Source organism: Mastigoproctus giganteus, chromosome 10, assembly GCF_048544385.1.
Source record: "Mastigoproctus giganteus isolate SK-2022 chromosome 10, ASM4854438v1, whole genome shotgun sequence".
Lineage (NCBI taxonomy): Eukaryota > Metazoa > Arthropoda > Arachnida > Uropygi > Thelyphonidae > Mastigoproctus > Mastigoproctus giganteus.
The window spans coordinates 66,461,578-66,483,395 of record NC_143584.1 but is presented as its reverse complement, the minus strand read 5'-3'; the positions used below and the strand labels follow the sequence as shown (position 1 = coordinate 66,483,395).

The following is a 21,818-nucleotide window of genomic DNA, read 5'->3' as shown; positions in this document are numbered from 1 at the left end:
AAAAAAACTTATTCACTTGGTGGAGTTCAACTAAAGCCAGTACTGGAGGAAAGGGACTTGGGTGTTACGATACGGTCAGACATGAAATTCTCTGAGCATTGTAAACAGGTTGCAAGGAAGGCCCATGGTGTCCTATCGATGATCTATCGAACTTTTGCAAGTAGAGATAGGGACGTGATAATCCCATTATATAAGGCCTATGTTAGACCACACTTGGAATACTGTGTTCAAGTATGGAGACCGCACCTGAAGAAAGACATCGAGCTTCTTGAAAGGGTGCAAAGAAGGGTAACTCGCCTGGTGAGATCGGCAAAAGGGCGTCCTTATGAAGAAAGACTTCGAATATGTGGGTTGCAGAGTTTGGAAACTAGACACCTTAGAGGAGATTTGATTGAGGTGTTTAAGGCTCTGAGAGGCATCAGTAAAATGAATGAGGACGAAATTTTCAAGATTATAAATGATGCTAGAACCAGGGGACATAAATTCAAGTTACGGGGGGAAATGTTTAGATTGGATTGCAGGAAGTTCTATTTTAGCCAGCGAGTTATAAATTACTGGAATAAGTTGCCTTCATGGGTGGTAGAGGCCGAGAGTTTGGGGAAATTCAAAGGTCATCTGGATAGTACTTTCGGGTAAGGGAAGCACATAGGATGATAGGTTTAATTTCCTTTTTATTTATTTTTATTTTTTTGTTTTTATCATTGTTTTGTTCGGATTTATTTTTTTTTTATTTATTTTTTATTTTATTTTATTTTTTTTTGGCTGGTGCAGCATAAGCCATAGGCTTTCTTGCACCATGCGGCCGTTACTAATACTAATACTAATACTAATAATAATTAGCAGGGATAGAAATTAGATTTCTCAGCTGGTAGAGAGCATGAAAAATTGAAGTTATAACAGTGCAAATTGAGATGTGCAAGGTTTACTTGTAGATGAATCATTATTTATGTAATGCATGAGCATCTTGGGCTGTATTGTAGTATATCTGTATGAATGTATGTTCATAGGCCAATTTTCATGTTATGCAGACTGATAAAAACTCAGAATAACTCATTGGGGAACCCCAGTCCTGATTGAAGAAACCTTTATGAATTCATCAAATATCAGCAGTATTTGAACTCAGGCTGTCTTCAAAATGGGAGGAACCACTGTATTATGGAGGACATGTAGAAAAAAAAATAAGAAAGATAAAGACAGTGTAAACTATAAAGAATTAAAAGACTAGATTTGCAGTTAGACTGGAAGTTGAAGTAAAGAGGAAGGTATAGTTTAGCAGATTAAATGGGACGGATGGCCTGGGTAGCTGGTCAACTTTCACTGTTTTTATTGTATATAAAATAAATTAAAAAAATAGTTTAACTGCAGATTAATAAGATTTCATTAGAATACTCAAGTTAGAATTATCATTTTGAATATTTTAAACAGAATTCTTTGTTTTAATCAAATTGATAACATGCAAATTTAATTTTTGCAGCTTGTTCCAGAGCACGTTGTGATGACTCCTGAAGAGAAAGCTGAACTTCTAGCAAGATAGTATGTTGCTGATTTTTTTTTTTTTTTTTTTTGATTCTGTTATTCTTGATTATTTAAAATAAGTTTTTAATAATTTTGGAAAAGTGCTGTTGTTACTATGATATAACAAATTATATGACTTAATATTTTTATTACCTGAAATGTGTTAAGGGCTTTAGCCTCAGACTGCAAGAGATTTAGACAACGTACAAGTTAGTGCAAATGCATCATATTAGTACGCAGCTAAACTCTGAATTAGCATAAATATGCAAAGGCGGCATCATTTAAGTTATATCTCATATTATGAATACCTTCACAACTAGTTGCCATGATATTGCACTACTTCGAATAAGTAAAGCGTTACTTATTCGAAGTAGTGCAATATCATGGCAACTTGTGAAGGTATTCACAATATGAGATATAACTTAAATGATGCCGCCTTTGCATATTTGTGCTAATTCAGAGTTTAGCTGCATACTAATATGATATTTTTATTACCGTATTATACCTGCCAGCTCTCAAGGTTTACAGTGGAAACTCCATCTTTTTAACTCCTTCTGATCCGTTATCCACTTCAATGTAAAGTATTGTTTTTCTCTGTTTTTTTGCAAAAAAAAAAAAAAAAAGACAAGGAAGTCTGATATTTTAAAAAAAAGTTCCTTCTAAATATTTTCCATATTACTGGTTTAAAATAAATTATTTTCAAGGAGTACTTCTCAGTTACATTTTTTTGCAATCTCAGACAGATTTATTTTTCAGTCTCATGAATTGTGCATTAAAAGAAATAAAAACTAGTCACATCATTTGCCCATCTTCTCTAATAACACTGGTCAACAAAATGCAACATGCAACTTTTTTTTTTTTTTTTTTAATCAAAGACAAACACTTTTCTTAACTAGTTTTGCGTGCTGGTGTCAAATATGTTCTCAGTTTTATCTAGCAAGTGTATTTTTCATAATGTGACTGCTGATAATATTAGCAGAAGTTAATTGCAATTTCATTACAAAACACATGAGGACCAGTTACAATTATATTTTTTTATTGCTTTTACAGTTTAAACCCATTAAACTGTTAAAATAATACAGTACACACTATTGTAATAAAAAAAGGATATGGACACTTTAAAAATGTGCATATGATTTCTTTTTTTTGTTCGCTTGGTCCAGAAAGTTGTGGTATAACATCCAGAATCTGCCAACATACATTTGTTCCAGAAATCTTTGTAGCAGTTACAGTTAATTATTTTGACAATGAATAAAATCATTAACCACATTTAGCAGTCATGCAGTTTTGAATTGCAGTCCACACAGTGCATGTGCTTCTGCATTCTTGCACCTGACTATGTAGCTGTGTCAAGCCTCATAAAGGGTTTGCATATTTCTATTTGTGCAATGTAAATTATGTTTATATCTGTTAGGAACCATATATGCAAGAAATCTTAGAAGAACCATACACAAACAATTCAAAGAAATAATTTTTTTGTTAAAAAATGTACCTCTTAATCCTCCATGCTAAGAGATTGCATTGTACCTTACACTGCTAAATACATGTTAAATTCATATTTAATAATGAAATAATACGGTAAATTTAGCACTTACCTTGAAAAAATTTAAAGATAACTTGATGGGGGAAGAGGAGGAGGAATGTTTTAGGTTTCTGAGTTGTGAAGATGGGCAGAGGTTCATCATCATCTTCACTTTCAGGTGCAGTTCTGGTTGCAAGGGTTAGAACAAAAAATAGTTAATCAAGAATTGGATTGCTGTGGTTCATTGTCTTCTGTTTTTGGGGGGGGGTGACTTAAAAAGATATTTAGGTCTTGCTGCATTGCCATTTTTCTTCTTTCATAAAGAAGCTGTTCAGAGAGTGCCAAATAAAGACCTTATTCTGTGAACAGCTATCCAGTTGTTTCTGAACTTCCTTCAGTATAGAAGTCAAAAGAGAAGTGGAAAGCTTTCATCCTGGACTTCATCTTCTTGATCTCCAGCTTCCACTTTCTCCTCAGCAACAAGTTGTTGTGGATCAGCTGTAGTCTTCATAACAGGACTCAAGCAGCTCTTCAAATCCTCACTTCTACTTCTTCAAATCCAACTTGCTTTGCAAGAGCAACACAATGTTCTTTGATTTTTGGGAGCTCCTCTGATGGTTTTAAGCCTTTAAAATATGGGAGAAGCTTTCGCCAAACTGCATGTAAGCAGTCCTTACTGATATCAGGCTTCCATAGTGATATCAATACCATTCTCGATGTTAAAGCTCTTTCAAAATTCAAGAACACTTTCCTTATTATCCCCCTCAGTAGCTGCAATGAACTTCTTATATGTATGCCTTAAATAATAAGCTTTAAACCTGCTATCACATTTTGCCCATGGTCTGAAGGAGAGAGGGTGTGTTCTGAGGTAGAAATAGGGCTTTGATGTTTTCAGAAAGCTCAGAATGGTGCAAGGAGGGTTTGCCGCATTATCTAAAATGAGAAGAATCTTAAAATCCAATTTTTTTTTAAAAGTAATTTTTAAAAACACCTTTGAAAACCAACAATAAGGTCTGAAAAAATTTGCCTCGTCGTCCAACCTCTTTTGCTTTACCTAAAGAAGTCACCTAGAGTGGACTTAAGGTATCTTTTCAAGGCTTGAAAATGGCTTTGCAGCTTCCTTGGCTGCACTGGCAACTTCACTGTGTAACTTTACATTATGGAAAGCACAGTGGAAAAAAGCAGAAAATCTGCAGGATATTCAGCTGTTTTCTTTAGGCCATATAGAGGGAATATGGATTCTTTAAGTTTATCATAAATTGATAAGGATTTCTCTTCTGTGGTGAGAAAGTGTGTCCCAGATCGCTTTTTTGTTTGGTCTTCTAACCATACATTTAGAAGCTGTTCCAGCTCCTCAACTTCCTTTGGACATGATCTTGCATCACAGATTTGCTAGTACCCAACCTTGTTCTAGCAGTAAAGCTTGCTTTAATTGTTTTGGCATTATCTTTAATGGTGCGTAATGTAGACTCTTTTATTCCTGTTGCATGAACAGTGTCATATGTCTTTTCATTTTGCTCATGATACTTAATAACATCTAGCTTCTCTTCAAGTGTTATAGCCTTTCTTTTATGATCACCACCAGTTTGATCACTGGAACACTTCCTGTAAACATTATTGTCATTTTGCCATCTCATATTTAATTTATTGTGTAACACAGAAAAATTTGCAAAAAAAAAGAATGAATAGTGGCAAATACCTCTAAACAAGCAATATTTCTTGGCGTAAATTTGTATTCCTCTGTGCACCACGAAACGTAGTGTTGGAGATTAAATCATGTAAGATATGTATGCAAAAGTTTGCGTTTTACAAACAGCATTCACCTATTCATCAATCATGTTATAGCCAATTTGTGTTGGTGAAACATGTAGTAGTTGTGGTAATAGCAGTAATGGCAAATGATGCAAAACATCAGCCAAAAAAAAAAAAAAAAACCCACACACTTTACCCATCTTTACCTTCCAAGAATTTTTCTAGTTCTTCCTTGAATTTATTCAAACTATCCACTTCCACAACAACAGATGGAAGCCTCTTCCAACAATCAATGACCTGCTGGCTGAAGGCAAACTTCTACACCATCCTTCCTCAACTTAAATTTATGCCCCTCGTGTAGTCTCAGCAAGAGGAAGAATGCCAAGAAAAGCTGTGCTTTCTACCTAGGAGTCTAAAATGCTGATGGAACTGATATTCAGTGATACTCAAGTCAAGTGGACCCAATTTCAGTAAAGTCCAGACTGTCTGTGACAGCCAAATCCTCTGCTTGCACCTTCACGCTGGTGGGACTGTTAGTAATCCTGGGTATAACCCACCATGGGCAAGCACACTGTGGGTGACCACCCAGGTGTGAACCAATGCAAGCATGGGTCAAAGTGTGGCACCCACACCACATGGAGGAGTGCTGCCCCTCTGTGTTACCAGGCAATACTAAGTGGTAGATGGCCTCATCTCTTTTTCCAAGCATGGAATGGTCACTGCTGAATGATCCATTCCACAGTGATCATTTTCCTATCATCAGTTCAATTCAAATGCAGGTCCTGTCCTAAAGGCCATACTCCTTGGAAGTTTCAGAAAGCAGACTGGAAAAACTATTCCACCTGTGTCCTACTTGACAACCAGTATGTAGAGCAACAAAATATTGATGACACAATCAATCACATTACCAGCCATATATTGTCAGTAGCCAAAATTTCCATTGCAAAATCTGACCAGCGCAAGCGGATACACCAAAACCATTGGTGGAATGAAGATTGCTCCCAAGCGAAACAAGAAAAAAACCGTGCTTGGAACTAGTTTTTCAAATTTCCCACTACCGCCACAACCTAATTGTTTTCAAAAAAACTGAGAGCCAAAGCAGGACAAATTAGGAAAAAGGCAAAATGTGACTCCTGAATTAATTTTGCCTCAAGTATTAACAAAAATACTGACACGCGGATTATCTGGAAAAAAAATACAAGCTCTCAATGGAAAATTTCTACCATTACAGTCTCTAATAATACAATGGAATGGGCAGGACCTATCCTCTTATGTGACCTCCTTTCAATGCATTAAAACTAATCAAGGATATCAAAAATTGAATTTTTCAACTAATCTGCCACTTCATATAACCAGCCCTTTACTCCAGCTGAGCTGGAGATTTGCTCAAGGAATCCTTGAGCAAATATCCAAATAGTGCAGCAGGACCAGCAAATGACGGCATTCACTACAGTATGCTGAAACATTTGTGTGAAGCTAATCTATACATACTATTACTATTTTATAACCGCATCTTCTCAGAAAACACATACCCTCACTCATGGCATTATTCCTATATTTCTGCTATACCAAAACCGGGCAAAGATCCATCTCTAGTTGAGAATTACAGTCCAATATCATTGATAAGCTGTTTGGGCAAAATCTTCAAAAGGATGGTGCATAAGAGGCTCATCTGGATTCTAGACTCCCAAAATCTTCTTTCCGATCACCAGTATGGCTTCCATAAAAACAGGTCCACCCTAGATTTACTTGTAAAAATTGAATCTAACATACGTAATGCCCTCATCAGGAGACAACATCTCATGATGGTTAACCTGGGTATTAAGAAAGCATTCAACACCACATGGCGACATGGTATTATCAAAGATATGCATCAGTTTGGGCTGAAAGACTCTCTCCCTCAAATCATTCAGAACTTTATAAAGTTAAGTACCTTTCAAGTCCGATATCAAAACATCTTATCAGCATCTCACATTCAAGAAGAGGGTGTCCCACAGGGTTCCATACTGAGTCCAACCCTGTTTGTGATTAGGGTCAACAATATAATGGAAGATCTTTCAAAAACTATTGAAGTATACATGTATGCAGATGACTTCACCATATCCTGCCAATCACAAAGTATTTAGATAGTATGAATCAGAGCTGTACTACTCAATATGTTCTACGTTGATATTAGTAAAATAATAAGAGGAGTTTACCTCAATATAGTGCGTAGAACACTTCCGTATGATACCCTCCAGAAATTAAAACGGATTGTTTACTGCTGGAGAGACAGGAAGTGAATGAAATAGTCAATAAGAGTTTAAAAATTAATTAGATAGATTAATTAGATAAACCGTTTTAATTTCTGGAGGGTATCATACGGAAGTGTTCTACACACTATATTGAGGTAAACTCCTCTTATTATTTTACTAATCACAAAGTATGAACAATATTGAAAGACAGTTACAAATTGCTCTAAACAGAATAGAATCCTGGACTTTACACAATAGATACCATCTTGCTGAACAGAAATCCACAACCACTCATTTCTGTGAAATATGGTCACTTCATGCTGAACCTGAGCTAAAGATAAAAAATGTGCCAGTTGAAAACTGAACTTTCAAGCACATGTGGCCTATCTTTGAACCATCTTCTTGAAGAAATTGAATATCCTTCGGTGTGTGTGTCATCCATGTCATGGGGTGCTGATCGACATACTCTTATCCATCTTTATAGAGCTCTCATCAGGTCCCTTTTGGACTGCGGTTCTCCATTGTTTGAGTCTGAGTTGAAGAGTACTTAGAGCGATTAAATACCATCCAGCACAGTGCTCTGAGAATTTCTCTAGGGGCTTTCAGAACCTGCCCAGTTCAGAGCCTTTATGTTGAAGCCCACGAACCTCCCTTACATCTTCAGAGGAAAACATTGCTTTTGATGTATGCTGCAAAAATCCATAGTCTTCCCTCTCACCCTAGTTGGAGATGTCTGTATAATACCAAATGGGAGTCATTTTACAATAGTAAACCAAATGGAAACAGACCTGCTGCACTTAGACTTAAAGAATTGTTTCAAACGTGGAACATAGAAATCGGCAATATATATCAGGACACGACACTGCCTGATCCACCGTGGACAAATATCCCTGCAATTTACAATGACTATTTCCAACAATGGGTAAAGAATGCCTTATCTCCCTTCAATATTGCACAGTTACATGAAACTTGCTTTGATTTTAATTCATAGGCCTGTAAGATCTATACAGATTGTTCAAAAACTGAGACCATGTAGGTGCTGTGGCAATCTTCCCATCATTCGCAACTTCTGTCTCATTACCTGTAGAATGCAGTATCTTCACTGCTAAACTTTATATATAAACTTTATAAACAAGGTTCTGAATCACATTACTGAACTTCTAATTATGCCTGTTTTAATATACACTGACTTGCTTAGTGCTGTCTTTGCCATAAGTAGTAATACCAATTCCTCTCACCCTGTAATAAAACAAATCCATTCTAAATTACTTGCTTGTAATGAGTTAAACCAAACTGTGGCATTCTGCTAGATTCCAGGACATTGTGGAATAACAGGAAATGAAAGAGCAGATCTTGCAGCCAAACAACCAGATACTACTCTTTTGCAGACTTTTCAAATTCCATATACTGATTATAAACATATTATCTATAAAGCATGTTATAATAGCTGGTCACTAAACTGGAGAGGTTATCCAGGAAACAAACCATACCAAATAGAACCAGAGCTGTGGCTCTCCAGCTTCCAGGAAAGCAGACGAGAAGAAACAATTTTAGGAAGGCTAAGGATTGGGCATACTCACCTCACTCACCTGTATCTATTAACTAATGACAGTGCTCCCCAATGTACATCATGTCAAGTACAACTCATCATTCGCCATTTGTTAGTGGACTGTCCCTACTTTCAAAATATCCGCTTAAACACCTTTAAATTAATTGCTAATACACAGTCATCAATAAATTTATTGCAGATTCTGGGAGATGATCCTAATATAAAAGAACTATTTACTTTCCTAAATCGGATAAGAATATATCATAAAATATAGTTGTTTTTTCATATTCACCAGTAGAAAGATACAATATGGCCCTAGCAGCCTATGTTGTTAAACTCAGCAACAACAAACAACAACCAGATTAGTTAAACATGATTTTCCCTTTACAAAACCATGCTGAGTATCCTTCAGAATTCCATTTCTATCTAAATGATCCTGAATTCCTGAAGCAGTAATTTCCTATTTCACTCTTAGAAGCACCCTTATTTTTGAAGATACATTGGCACTTTTCCAATCTAGCAGAATCACTCCACAGTCCAGAAATGACCATGCTCTCATAATTAGCCTCAATGATTCAATGCACTCACTTGCTGCTTCCCTTAAGATTATAGGGTATATGCTATCAACCCTCAGGAGTCTTTCTGGCCTGAAGGCTTGAAAGTTTTTTCATTAAATAAACATGTGATATTTCAACATCATTAATTACATTTTTTTCAACTTCATTTTTTGTATAGGGTTTTTAGCATTAGTAGAGGCATACGATGCAAGAAAGCAAGCTTATGCAGAATCAGCCAAAAAAAAAAAAAAAAAATTGCTCCCATTTCACCCCTCTGTTCGTTCCAAATACCTGTCCAGCTCAGCTTTAAATTTATTTAGGCTATCAACTTCCACAAAAAAAGATGGAAATCTGTTCCACCAATCAACTACCTGCTGTAAATATCGATGCAAAGTAACTGTTGAGTTTATCATCAACTTCAGCTGGGGTATCTAATACTATCCCATGTTCATTACATAAGGGGTCTGATCTGGTTTGTCCTTCTCTTCTTTACATTTATATGTGTGAAGAATTCCTTATCTCCAGTCTTTGCTCTCTTTACCAGTGATTTCTCATAATCTGCTTTTGCTAGCCTAACCTTTTCTGTGGCACTATTACAGATCAATTTGTAGCTGTTATAGGCTCCAGTACTTTTTATTGCTCTGTAACTTTTCCATGCCGTCTTTTTCTGTCAAATAATCTGGCAACTTCCTTATTCATCCAACTTGGAATCTTCCTTGTGTAGTATTTTTTTAATGGTATATAAGCATTCAAGGCTGCTGTGATTAGTATGTTAAAGGTATACTTTAATTCAGTTGTATTCACTCTCTGTGAGATATTTACCCAGTTAATAGAGGCCGTGTAGCGTCTTAAGCCATTGTAATTTTGTTTCCTGAAATTATAACCCATTCCTTTACCTTGAACTACTGCTTCCTCTCTCTTCATCATCCACTGTAGAACTCTGTGATCACTTCCTGCTACTGGTGCCTGTACTGTCAGCCCTATTATGTCATCTGGTTCATGGGTGATGATGAGGTCTAGCGTATTCTTTTCCCTAGTACTTTCCCTGACATTTTGATACAATAGCAGCCATCTAGTTGATTTAAAAATTTTGTTCCTCGTGTTGAGTTTTCTTCCCATTTGCTCCAGTCAATGAGAGGCAATTAAAATCACCCATAATAAGACATTGATGCTTACTTGCCCATTCTCTTTGCATGTAGAGGCTCTCATCATAATCTTCACAATCACCTGGCCTGTAGATTACTCGCACTCTCATTTTACCTTTGCTTCCAACTATCTCACACCATACAGATTCTATACTAGCATGCGAAACATCTGAATCCAGGAAAGCTTTCATTACGCTTAGGCTGCTTTTGATAAGAAGCATTGACCCCTGCCACCTCTTCTATCTTCCCTATCCTTCCTAAATACATTATACATACCATACTGAAACTCATCATCCCCCCCCTATCTCCAGGTGGCACCATGTTTCCGTAAGCTTTATGATATCACCGTTACTTGTCCTAACCAGCAGTTCGAATTCCCTCATTTTATTGACAACACGTCTGACATTACTGTATAAACAATTAAGACTTAGTGTTCTTGTATAGCACACTCCTTAAAGTTATTTAAGCTTGCTTCCCTGGCATTAGCTATCCATTCATTTGAATACTATGCTATGTTGTGGTAACAAACAAGAACTCTTGAGGTATGTGCAAGTGTTACTTTGAATAATATTATGAGATAAACGTGTATCTATATTTCCCTTGTCCCCTCCCCCCAAACTAGCAGTTTCCCTGAACCTTTAAGGTATCCTCAACCTTTCCCTGAACCTTTAAGGTATCAATAATACTGGCAAAAACTCTTGCACCACCTTTGTTTAAATGTATCCTGTCTCTACAAAACAGATTTCTTCTACCTACAAGTGTGGGCCAAGCTAATAGAAATTTCCCTCCAAAAGCCTTGCAGAATCCTTCAAGTCTTGAGTTAATCCTCAAGGCTTTCATCATATAATCCCTCCTATCATGCCTGGACAGAATTGCAGACACATAGACATTTTGACCCAACTCGCACCATTTCTTCAGCATGGTCCTGTGTTTGTCTAACAAATTGTCAGATCGTGTATGCTTAATGTCATTAGTCCCCACATCAATAATAAAAAAATACTCAACGAGGAGGGTTCCAAGTTGGATGAATAGTGAAGTTGCTACATTACTTGAACAGAAAAAGGTGACATGGAAAAGTTATACAGCAATAAAAAGTACTGAAGCCTATAACAGCTACAAGATAATCTGTAATAGAGCCACAGAAAAGGTTCGACACGCAAAGGCAGTTTATGAGAAATCACTAGCAAACAGCAGAGAGGGGGGATAAGGAATTTTTCACATATAAAAATTCTAAGAAGAGCAGAACAAACCAGATCAGACCTTTATGTAAGGGAAAGGGGATAGTATTAAATACACCAGCTGCCGTTGCAGACAAACTCAACAGTTATTTTGCATCGATATTTACAGATGAAAAACCTTTTGTGGCAATGGGAAATTGTGGGAACGAAGTTGAAAAATATGTAATTAATGATATTGAAATTTCACAAGGTTATGTAATGAAAAAACTCTCGAGCCTACAGGCCAATAAGGCTCCTGGAGTTGATGGGATATACCCTATAATCTTAAGGGAGGCGGCAAGTGAGTGCATTGAACCATTGAGGCTAATTATGCGAGCATCACTAGACTCTGGGGAGATTCCGTTGGATTGGAAAAGTACCAATGTATCTCCCATACATAAGGGTAGTTCTAAGAGTGAAGTGGGAAATTATCCACCTGTCAATCTGACTTCAGTGGTAGGGAAAATCATGGAGGCAATGATCAAGGGTGGAATTCAGGATCATTTGGATAGAATTGAAATTCTCAAGGATACTCGGCATGGTTTTGTAAAGGGAAAACCTTGTTTAACAAATCTGGTTTGCTATTTTGAAAGGTCACTCATGAGCTGGATTTAGGGAATAATTTCAACATTGTTTATTTATATTTCAGCAAAGCTGTTGACTCAGTTCCACATGAGCAGTTGTTTTATAAGCTGGAACAGGTTGGAATCAATAGGAAATCCTTAGATGGATAGCAGGATGCTTCAGGGCAGGAGGCACAGGGTTGTGATAAATGGCTATTCCTGAGATTGGGTTGATGTAAGAAGTGGGGTTTCCCAAGGATCAGTATTAGGACCACTGTTGTTTTTAATTTTCACAAATGACATTGATGAAGGGATAGAGGGCATGATGTCTAAATTTGCAGATGATGTTAAAATTGGTAGAGTAGTTAATGATCACTGTCAAGCTGAGTTTTTTCAGAGAGATCTAGATAGACTTCAGGAATGGTAAGAAAAATGGCAGCTATGCTTTTCCAACTAAACCCAGTACTGAAGGAAAGGGACTTGGGTGTTACGATACGGTCAGACATGAAATTCTCTGAGCATTATAAACAGGTTGCAAGGAAGGCCCATGGTGTCCTATCGATGATCTATTGAACTTTTGCAAGTAGAGATAGGGACGTGATAATCGCATTATACAAGGTTTTTGTTAGACCACACTTGGGATACTGTATTGAAGTATGGAGACCACACCTAAAGAAAAACATCGAGCTTCTTGAAAGGGTGCAAAGACGGGTAACTCGCCTTGTGAGATCAGCAAAAGGGCGTCCTTATGAAGAAAGAGTTTGAATATGTGGGTTGCAGAATTTTGAAACTAGACACCTTAGAGGAGATTTGATTGAGGTGTTTAAGGCTCTGAGAGGCATCAGTAAAATGAATGAGGGTGAAATTTTCAAGATTATAAATGATGCTAGAACTAGGGGATATAAATTCAAATTGCGAGGGGAGATGTTTAGATTGTACTGCAGGAAGTTTTATTTTAGCCATCATCATCATCAGCCATTTTCAATCCACTGCAGGATGAAGGCCTCTCCAGCAACTTTCCAGTTCCTTCTGTTTTGAGCACTGGCCATCCATTTACTACTCAAAAACTCATGAATTTCATCTATCCATCTCCGCCTTTGTCTTCCAGGTTTTCTTCTAGCTCCTCTTGGGTACCATTCTGTTATTTTCTTAGTCCATCTGTCATCATGTCTTCGAGCTATGTGTCCTGCCCAAGACCATTTTAGTTCTTTAGTTTTGATAAGAATGTCCTTTACTTGAGTTTGCTGCCTAATCCATGTGTTTCTCTTCTTATCTAACAGTCTGATTCCCAGTATAATTCATTCCATTCTTCGCTGTGTAGTTCTTAGCTTCTCTTCCATTCTTCGCTGTGTAGTTCTTAGCTTCTCTTCCATTCTTTTGTTGAGTGCCCAAGTTTCACATCCATAAGTCATGGTGGGGAGTGTACATTGATTCATTATTTTACGTTTCAGACAAACTGGGATATTGCTCTTCAGTATGTGACTATATTTCCTGAATGCTATCCATCCAAAATTTATTCTTCTCTTGACTTCCAGCCATTTATCATTATTACAGCTAATAACTGTCCCAGATAAGTATATGACTCCACCTTTTCAATTACTGCTCCTTCAATCATTATTTCCCTTTCCGTGGCATACTTGTTCATCATTACTTTTGTTTTAGCCATATTCATCTTTAGTCCAAAATCCTTACTAACTGTGCATAACTGATTAAGATTTTCCTCTAATTCTTTGGGATCGTGGCTTATGACCACAATGTCATCTGCAAATCGTAAATGGTTTAGGTACTCTCCGTTCACATTGACTCCTTTCTGCGACCAGTCTAATCTTCTGAAAGCTTCCTCAAGGGCAGCAGTAAACAGCTTCGGAGATATTATGTCTCCTTGTCGAACTCCTTTCTCGATTTTAAATTTCCTACTGTCTTTGTCTAGTCTAATAAAGGATGTAGCACTCTCATATATTTTCTACAAAATCATAATATATGGAGTATCCATGCCTTGTCTTTCCAGTGCCCGAAACATTGCCTTATGCTGTATGGAGTCAAATGCCTTTTCATAATCCACAAATGCCAGGCATAATGGTGTTTTATATTCATTTGCTTTCTCCATTAGCTGTGATGTTACGTGAAGGTGATCCATAGTTGAGAATCCTGTCCTAAAGCCAGCTTGCTCTTTCGGTTGATTCTCATCAAGTATTCTTTCTAATCTGTTAGTAATGACCCTTGTGAACAACTTGTAGATATGGGATAACAAGCTAATTGGTCTATAATTTCCAATTTCTGATTTATCTCCTTTCTTATGCAGCAAAACTATGATTGCATTATTCCACTGCTTAGGCATCACACCTTTTCTAATGCACTTTGTGAAGAGCCTTGCCAGTTTTTGTGTTATGTCTCTTCCTCCCAATTTTAACAACTCTACAGTAACTTCATCTTCCCCTGGGGCTTTCCGATTCTTCATTTTCTTCAATGCATGTTCTACCTCAACAGGAAGAATATCGGGTATGTCGTATGTGTTGCTACTTTGCAATCCATCTTCCCCAATGCTGGTATCATTCCCTCGCTCCTTGTATAATTCTCTATAGTAGTCGTCTGCTATTTGAATTATGCCTTCTCTGCTGTTTATAAGTACACCATCGCTATTCTTCAGTTTCAGTATCATTTGTCTTTCTGTATTACTGCTCATGGCTGCTGATTTAAATCCTTTGTTTTCCCTTAATGCTTGTTCTACTTTTCTTGTGTTAAATCTTCTTATGTCGTCTCTGAGTCTCTTTCTAATGGCTTTGCATAACTCCGTATACTCAATTTTCTCCCTGTCTGTGTTTTTCTTGCTCTTCATTTGTCGTCTTTGGTTCATCGTGACAAGTGTTTGTTGACTAATTTTTTCTTCTTTGGATTTCTGTTTCCCTATAGGTTTCTTGGGCTTTATCACTTTCAGAAAGTTGTAAAATTCCACGTCGATATCTTGGTCCTAAGCAGTCTGCATAAGCTCAAACTTGTTCTTAAGTTCCAGTACATACTGCTTTTTCTCCTCTTCTGTTATCTCAAAGACCTTTGTATTATTTACTCAAGTCAGTTTTTTTCCTTTCCTACATCTATATCAAATGTACATCTTACCATTCTGTGATCACTTCCAACATTTACCTTATTCAGGACGGTAACATCCTTAACATTATATCTTCTGTTAGTGAGGATGAAGTCGATTTCATTAGTTCTTATTCGATTTGGACTCTTCCATGTCCACTTTCTGTTCACCGTTTTCTTGAAAAAAAAAAAAAAAAGTGTTCATTTCTGACAGTCCTTGAGATTCTGCAAATTCCACAAGTCTTTCACCTCTTTTATTTCTTTCACCAATTCCAAAATTTCCTATAGTTCCTCTTTCTGCGCTGTTTTGCCTTTTTCCAACCTTAGCATTGAAGTCCCCCATAATAATAGTGTAGTGGGTTTTCTGCCCATCTAGAAGACTCTCAATTTCAGTGTACATTTCTTCAACCTCTTCATCATCATGGCTCGATGTTGGTGCATAAATCATTATAATCTTTAGCTTGTACCTCTTAGAAATCTTGAGTATTAGTCTTGACACCCTTGGTGATGTACTTTTGAATTCCAAAATGTTGTTTTTAAAATCTTAAGGACCAGAAACCCAACTCGACCTTCACTCCTTTTACTGTTTCCATTGGTGTACAGTAGATTTCCACTTGATAAACTTATAAGTGATTCATTTCTTCTTCTTGTTTCAGCCAAACCGATGATATTCCAATTCACATTTTCTAATTCCTTTTCCAGCTCTAATATCCTGTCTTCACCGATGAGTGATCGTACGTTATAACAGGCCAAGTTCAATTTCCGTGCATGGCAGCCTGGTCATACCCAGAGATTCTTAGCACCCTCTGCTTCCACTCTGATCCTCTCGCTGCCGTAAGAGGGAGAGTAAAAGCTGCTGGGGACTGAGGGCCATTTGTATTGTTGTGCTCTCATTGCTGGAGGGTTTGGTCTTTTCCTCTTCACGCTGACCAGGCGTCTTGAAGAGAACCACTCTACACGTTCGTTGCCACCTAAGTGACATAACAGGGCTTACCATCGAGAAGGTGTGCATGAGTGGATTTTAGGGAGGCAGGCCAACCGGACTTCTCCTAAATCTTCTGTAATAGAGAGATATTGGATCCATCAGTGTTTTAGGCTGAGTGTCTGATAACACACAGGATACCTGTTCCCCTCTAAGCCCCTATTTTAGCCAGCGAGTTATAAATTACTGGAATAAGTTGCCTACTTGGGTGATAGAGGCTGACAGTTTGGGGAAATTCAAAGGTCATCTGGATAGTACCTTTGGGTGAGGGAAATGCACAGGATGATAGGTTTAATTTCCTTTTCTTTTATTAATTATTATTATTATTTTTTTATCATTGTTCTATTTGGTTTTTCTTTTCTTTTTTTTTGGCTGGTGCAGCATAAGCCATAGGCTTTCTTGCACCATGCGGCCATTACTAATACTAATAATATCCTTTATCCCTTAAAATCTGACAGTCTGTTGGTGACATCATTAATAGTTGCTTGCAGACATACCCTGATTCTAGTCTGCCTATCCTTATTACAAAAAATATTTCCCATTTCCCTGTCATTGGATTCTCTTAATAGAATCAAGTCTTTTGAACCAGAGTGATTTGCACTTGGTTATTCTGTTCTGGGGCCCGAATTGGATCTGGAGTAGTCAATCCATTCAAGGCCTTGAACACCTCAAGACACTGCAGTTTTCAGAACAAGCCTTTCTAGGTGAGAGCACCCTTTTTGTTCCCTTCACCAGTCTGGTTGCCGTTCTCTGCACCCATTCTGGCAGTCATCTCTGCTAATATGCAGAGATGACTGTATAATATGTTTTTAATTTTTTAATAATATTATATACACGATGAGCAGAAATACATGTGCATATGTTTGAAATTTTGCCCACTTAACGATCTAGAAGAGACTAAGAGGCCGATGCTTCTGTTTTGTCTAATTTTTTTTTGCAATTTTCAGCAGATTTATTTTATTTTATTTTTTGAAGTGAAAGGTGAAAAACAGATAGCATTTTTTAAAATTTTGTATTAAAACTTAAAAAGTGTATACAATAAGTGCTGCAATCCATTAAGAAAAGATTAAATATTCACTTTGATTAATAAGCAGAAAAAAACCCCAAAACATTTTCTATCAGGTGACCTGCCACTACCACTTTTGGGTTAATGGTTCAGTATACTCTCTTGCTACTTTCCTCAAAATTACTAAGTATGTGCCATCAAATGCAGGAACTTTTACTTGCTTTTAGTTGTGAAGCTTTCTCTGATAAAAACTTCTATAATTTCAGTTTATTTTCTAATAGTTTGCCACACCTATTGCACAAGGATCTGATCTGGTGTTCTTTTCTTCAACTGCATTCACATAGCTGAAAAATTCCTTGTCCCACATTTTTCTCTCTCTTTGCCAACACTCTTATACATGATCAGTCCTTGCCAGCCTAACCTTTTCTTTGGTACCGTTACAGCCCAACAGTATTCAATAGCAGTCAGTTGGTATGCTGAACGTTGGTATGCTTGACGTGACTTGTCCGTTCATTCATGAGAAGAGAGAGTGAGTATGGGAGTATATATACAGGGTAATTCACTACCAGTGCAACAAACTTGCAGGAGGTGTAGGGGGCACAAAGACGAATCGGAATCACATAGCATTGCAGGGTCCGAAATGCCTTCGTCATGCGGTAGAGGACATTGAACGGGAGGTCGCGTGAACAGCGATCCCGCTGGAAGTCAGCATTTGCGAACCGTTTCTGTTGAAGAAACCAAGTAGCAAAAGTTCTCCGGAGTGGATAATCCGCAGGCTCCAATGATTGGACGCATTGCAGATCGTTTGAACTCATTTGGTTTGTTAACAGCATCCTCCATACAGTGGATTGGGAAATACCCAATCGTTGGCCTATCGCTCGAGTACTTGTACTCGGATTGCCTTCTGCAAGACATAGGACATTCTCCTCATTGTCTGGCATCCTTGTCGTTCGCTCTCGATTCATGGTACCTCTCGTGAAACAACCAGTCTCACGTAACCTTCTGTGAACACGTGCGAAAATCGTATGATTTCCTGCCTGTGCGGGAAACGTTCCTGGTACAAGCGCAGACCGTTATAGTCCGCAGCTCCATATGCGAGGTGCATGTCGCCCAGTTCAATGTTTGAATACTCGTTCATCCTACTGCCTCGGGAACCGGTTCGCAAATGCTGACTTCCAGCGGGATCGCTGTTCACGCGACCTCCCGTTCAAAGTCCTCTACCGCATGACAAAGGCATTTCGGACCCTGCAATGCTGTGTGATTTCGATTCATCTTTGTGACCCCTACACCTCCTGCAAGTTTGTCGCACTGATAGTGAATCACCCTGTATAATCCATTGTAAAACGCAAAGCTGTATGCCAAAAATTGCCAAATGCAGACATTTCACTTATGAGTCTTGCTTTTAAAAAGTACTTGTATTAAACTGATGTAGTATGTATTTTGATGTGTGCTTGTGATTATCCTTAGCGTCTGGATAAGTTATAATAGTATAGGCCATTTCCTTATATGGATTTAATTTTATCAATCTTAAATGCTATAAATAAATAGCAGCAGTTAAATTATTTACATTTCTGATTGTTTTAAATGTCTTTATCAATATGATAAACACAACCTGAAGATGAGTATAACTTGCACTAAACCTTATGTTGCAGTTTTCTCTAAAATGTGCTCTTTGAAAAATTCTTTCTGATTTCTTCTGGCTGATAGCTGATATGTATCAAAAGTTTTTCCAATTTTTTTTTGAGTTCTACATAGTGCGGTTGAACAAATCCTGCAACCTTGGGCCCTGATCTGTGCCAGATGTTGGAAATTTCTAGATTCCAAATGTCATCAGTGTTTGAAATTGAAATTTTCCCAGCTAGAAAGAATGAATGCATTTACCTGATGTATTATATTAATGTAACTGTGGTGTATATTGACATAAACAATTAGCATGCTAAATTGGTTGTTACCATTAGCAGGCAAACAAAATGGTGAGCCAAATCCAAGAAAGTGCAAGTCCTTTAAAATGCTTATGAGAATGTTATGTACAGCTGATGGGTTTTGAAAGGGGCCAGATCAAGGATTTTCAGAAGCTGGATAGCCAACATGGCAAATTAGCATTCATTTGATTCACAGTAATGTTGAATGCTGTTAACAGCAGTGGTACATGAACATACTTGGACATGTCTCCACAATTCGGCATTGGAATGGGAGAATTAACACAGATCAATTGACAGATCTGTCACAATCTGCGATATTTCTAACATTGTAATGCCATCTCTGTCTACAATATATGTTGGGGAGGACACTAAAAGTTGACTGCGAGAAGTGGGGCTGTATTCTTGCTGTCTGTTGCATCATCAGCATCTGTGGTGGTGTAGGAAAAGAGCTTGAGGACAAGAATGGTGGTGTCATTTTTTAGTGATATCAGATCACATTTCTGTTTGTGATTCAGTGATTTTGTGATTTCTCCCCAGCATGTCTCCAGACATGTTGGGGAGAAAGGTAATTCAGCCTGCATTTGGGAGCAGTAAATTTCTGTTTATCCTCTTGATGGAAATTTATTGCTGTAGCCTTTAATGTTTTTGTACGGCAACTTATATGTTAACTGTACAAATGTAGACAATTCCACATTCTAACAGATTTCTCAATGTTATTGAAGTGTGGTAAAAACTTATGGCTCTGAGGTGAAATCACCACCCTAAACAATCAGACTTTGACACACTGGTTTGGCAAATAGCCAAGTTGATATAAATTGCAATTCTCAAGTAACTTTGATGTTTGATTTTAAAAAAATTAATAATGCAGTTATTAGATTTTTCAAGGTGAAGTAAAGATTTATTTTTTATTCTTTGTGTATTCTCCATAAAGTTAATTAATTGTTTTAAAGGTTAGTTTTTAACCTTAACTGTTTTACAGCAAACTTAAAGAAAATCAGTTGATGCGCATTCAGGCTGGTGATCCTGTAGCAAGGTATTTTGGTTTGAAGAGAGGACAGGTGAGAATTATATGTAGTTCACATGATTGTTAAACTTTTGATTTTGTCTGTTTATGAACACAAGAATTAATGATTCTTTTATGTGCTCAGTGCATTGATTTATTTGTGAATATTTCAATGAGTTTGTTAACTGAGAAAATTATTCTCATTACTTTTTGTACTGAAAATAAATACTTCAGTTTTTAACATTGTAGCAGTTATTTTTCAGATCAGAAGCATAAATGCTATAATTTTATTCATTTCTGTTTATGTTCACCTTTAGAATTAAATATTGAATGTGATGAGCCAGGCTACAACACTAAAAATTATTCACAAAAATGAAAGACTGTCCTATAAATTATTCCATTATGTATTCTTCAGTTTTAATTTTTCTTTCTTTTTAAGTATTATAGAAATTCACTTGTATCAAGCTGAGAGAAAGGGAGGGGAGCAGGTTGTCAAACATTAATCAAAACTGATGTTTTGCATCTTCATCTTAATATACAGGATGTTTTAACATTTTTGAAAAATGTTAAAAATTAAACAGAGAGGAATGTAGTTTTTGCAGTATGAGAAGAGAAATTATGGAATTTTTTTCATCAATGAAAAGTTTCACTTCATTTCACTAGAAGGGGTGCTGGTTTAAAAGTGGCACAAAGACAGGTATAGTTAATGTTGGTCGTTTACTTTCCATTAATCACCTTTATCTTTTTCTGAGGAGACGGCTAATTAAGTTATGCAAGAATACTGAGTGTGTGATAGTTCTTTTTCAATGATTTTTTAAGATAGACATACACAAGAAGTAGAACTAGACTGGTTTAGCATTAAAGTATCAGTTACTTAGGCAAGTATATTTAGCATTAGCAAAGGCACATGATACAAGAAAGCAAGCTTATATAGCATCAGCCAAAAAAAAAAAAGGCACACGCACCTTTCTCATTTCACCCATCCACTCACTCCAACTGTTTGTCTAGTTCTGCTTTGAATCTATTTAAGCTATCAACCACCCACTGGCTAAAGGCAAACTTCCACACATCTATTCTACAACTGTCTTTCCTCAATTTCAATCTTTGCCCCCCTTCAGGTTCTTAATCTGAGCAAGAGGAAGAATCCCATCAGCATTCAGCTTGCCCAACCCATTCAAGGCTTTATACACCTCAATCAGATCACCTCGCAGGTGCCTAGTCTCCAAACACTGTAATCTGCAAAATTTAAGCCTTTCTTCGTAAGAGCAACCCTTTGTTCCATTCACTAATCTTGTTGCCCTTCTCTGTACTCGTTCCAACAGCTCTACATCCTTAAAATGAGGCCCCCAGATCTGTATACAGTACTCAAGGTGTGGCCTAGCCATTGCCTTATACAAGGGGATAATCACCTCCTTGTCCCCGCTAAAAAAATTCCTGCACATCACCAACAAGACACCACGAACTACTCTTGCAGACCGTCTACACCGCTCAGAAAACTTCATATCTGCCTGCACAATTACCCCCAGGTCCTTTTCACTCTCTATCACTGTCAGTGTATACCACACAGTTGACACATTACTCTGGGGTTGGCTCCTCCGTAGCCAGGTGGGAAGGAGCAGCAGTGCGTAGCACACGCTTCTTGATTAAACCGGGGTTCGAGCCCGTCACCACCAAATGCGGAGGATGCGGAAAGGTCAGGGAATGACCACCGCATGACCCGGAGCAATATGGCCTTAGTTGCTAATGCTCCTTAAAAAAAAAACCAAACTC

The 21,818-nt window shown here is 37.4% G+C and overlaps 1 protein-coding gene across 1 annotated transcript in view; it reads left to right on the top strand.

Moving 5' to 3' along the window:
• Window positions 1-21,818, top strand: part of Polr2E (DNA-directed RNA polymerases I, II, and III subunit Rpb5) — a 128,405-nt gene that overhangs the window by 91,016 nt on the left and 15,571 nt on the right. The window contains exons 6-7 of the mRNA XM_090382699.1: window positions 1,475-1,533; window positions 20,025-20,103. Of these exons, the coding sequence (XP_090238825.1) occupies window positions 1,475-1,533; window positions 20,025-20,103 (138 nt within the window). The remainder of the gene's footprint in view (window positions 1-1,474; window positions 1,534-20,024; window positions 20,104-21,818) is intronic.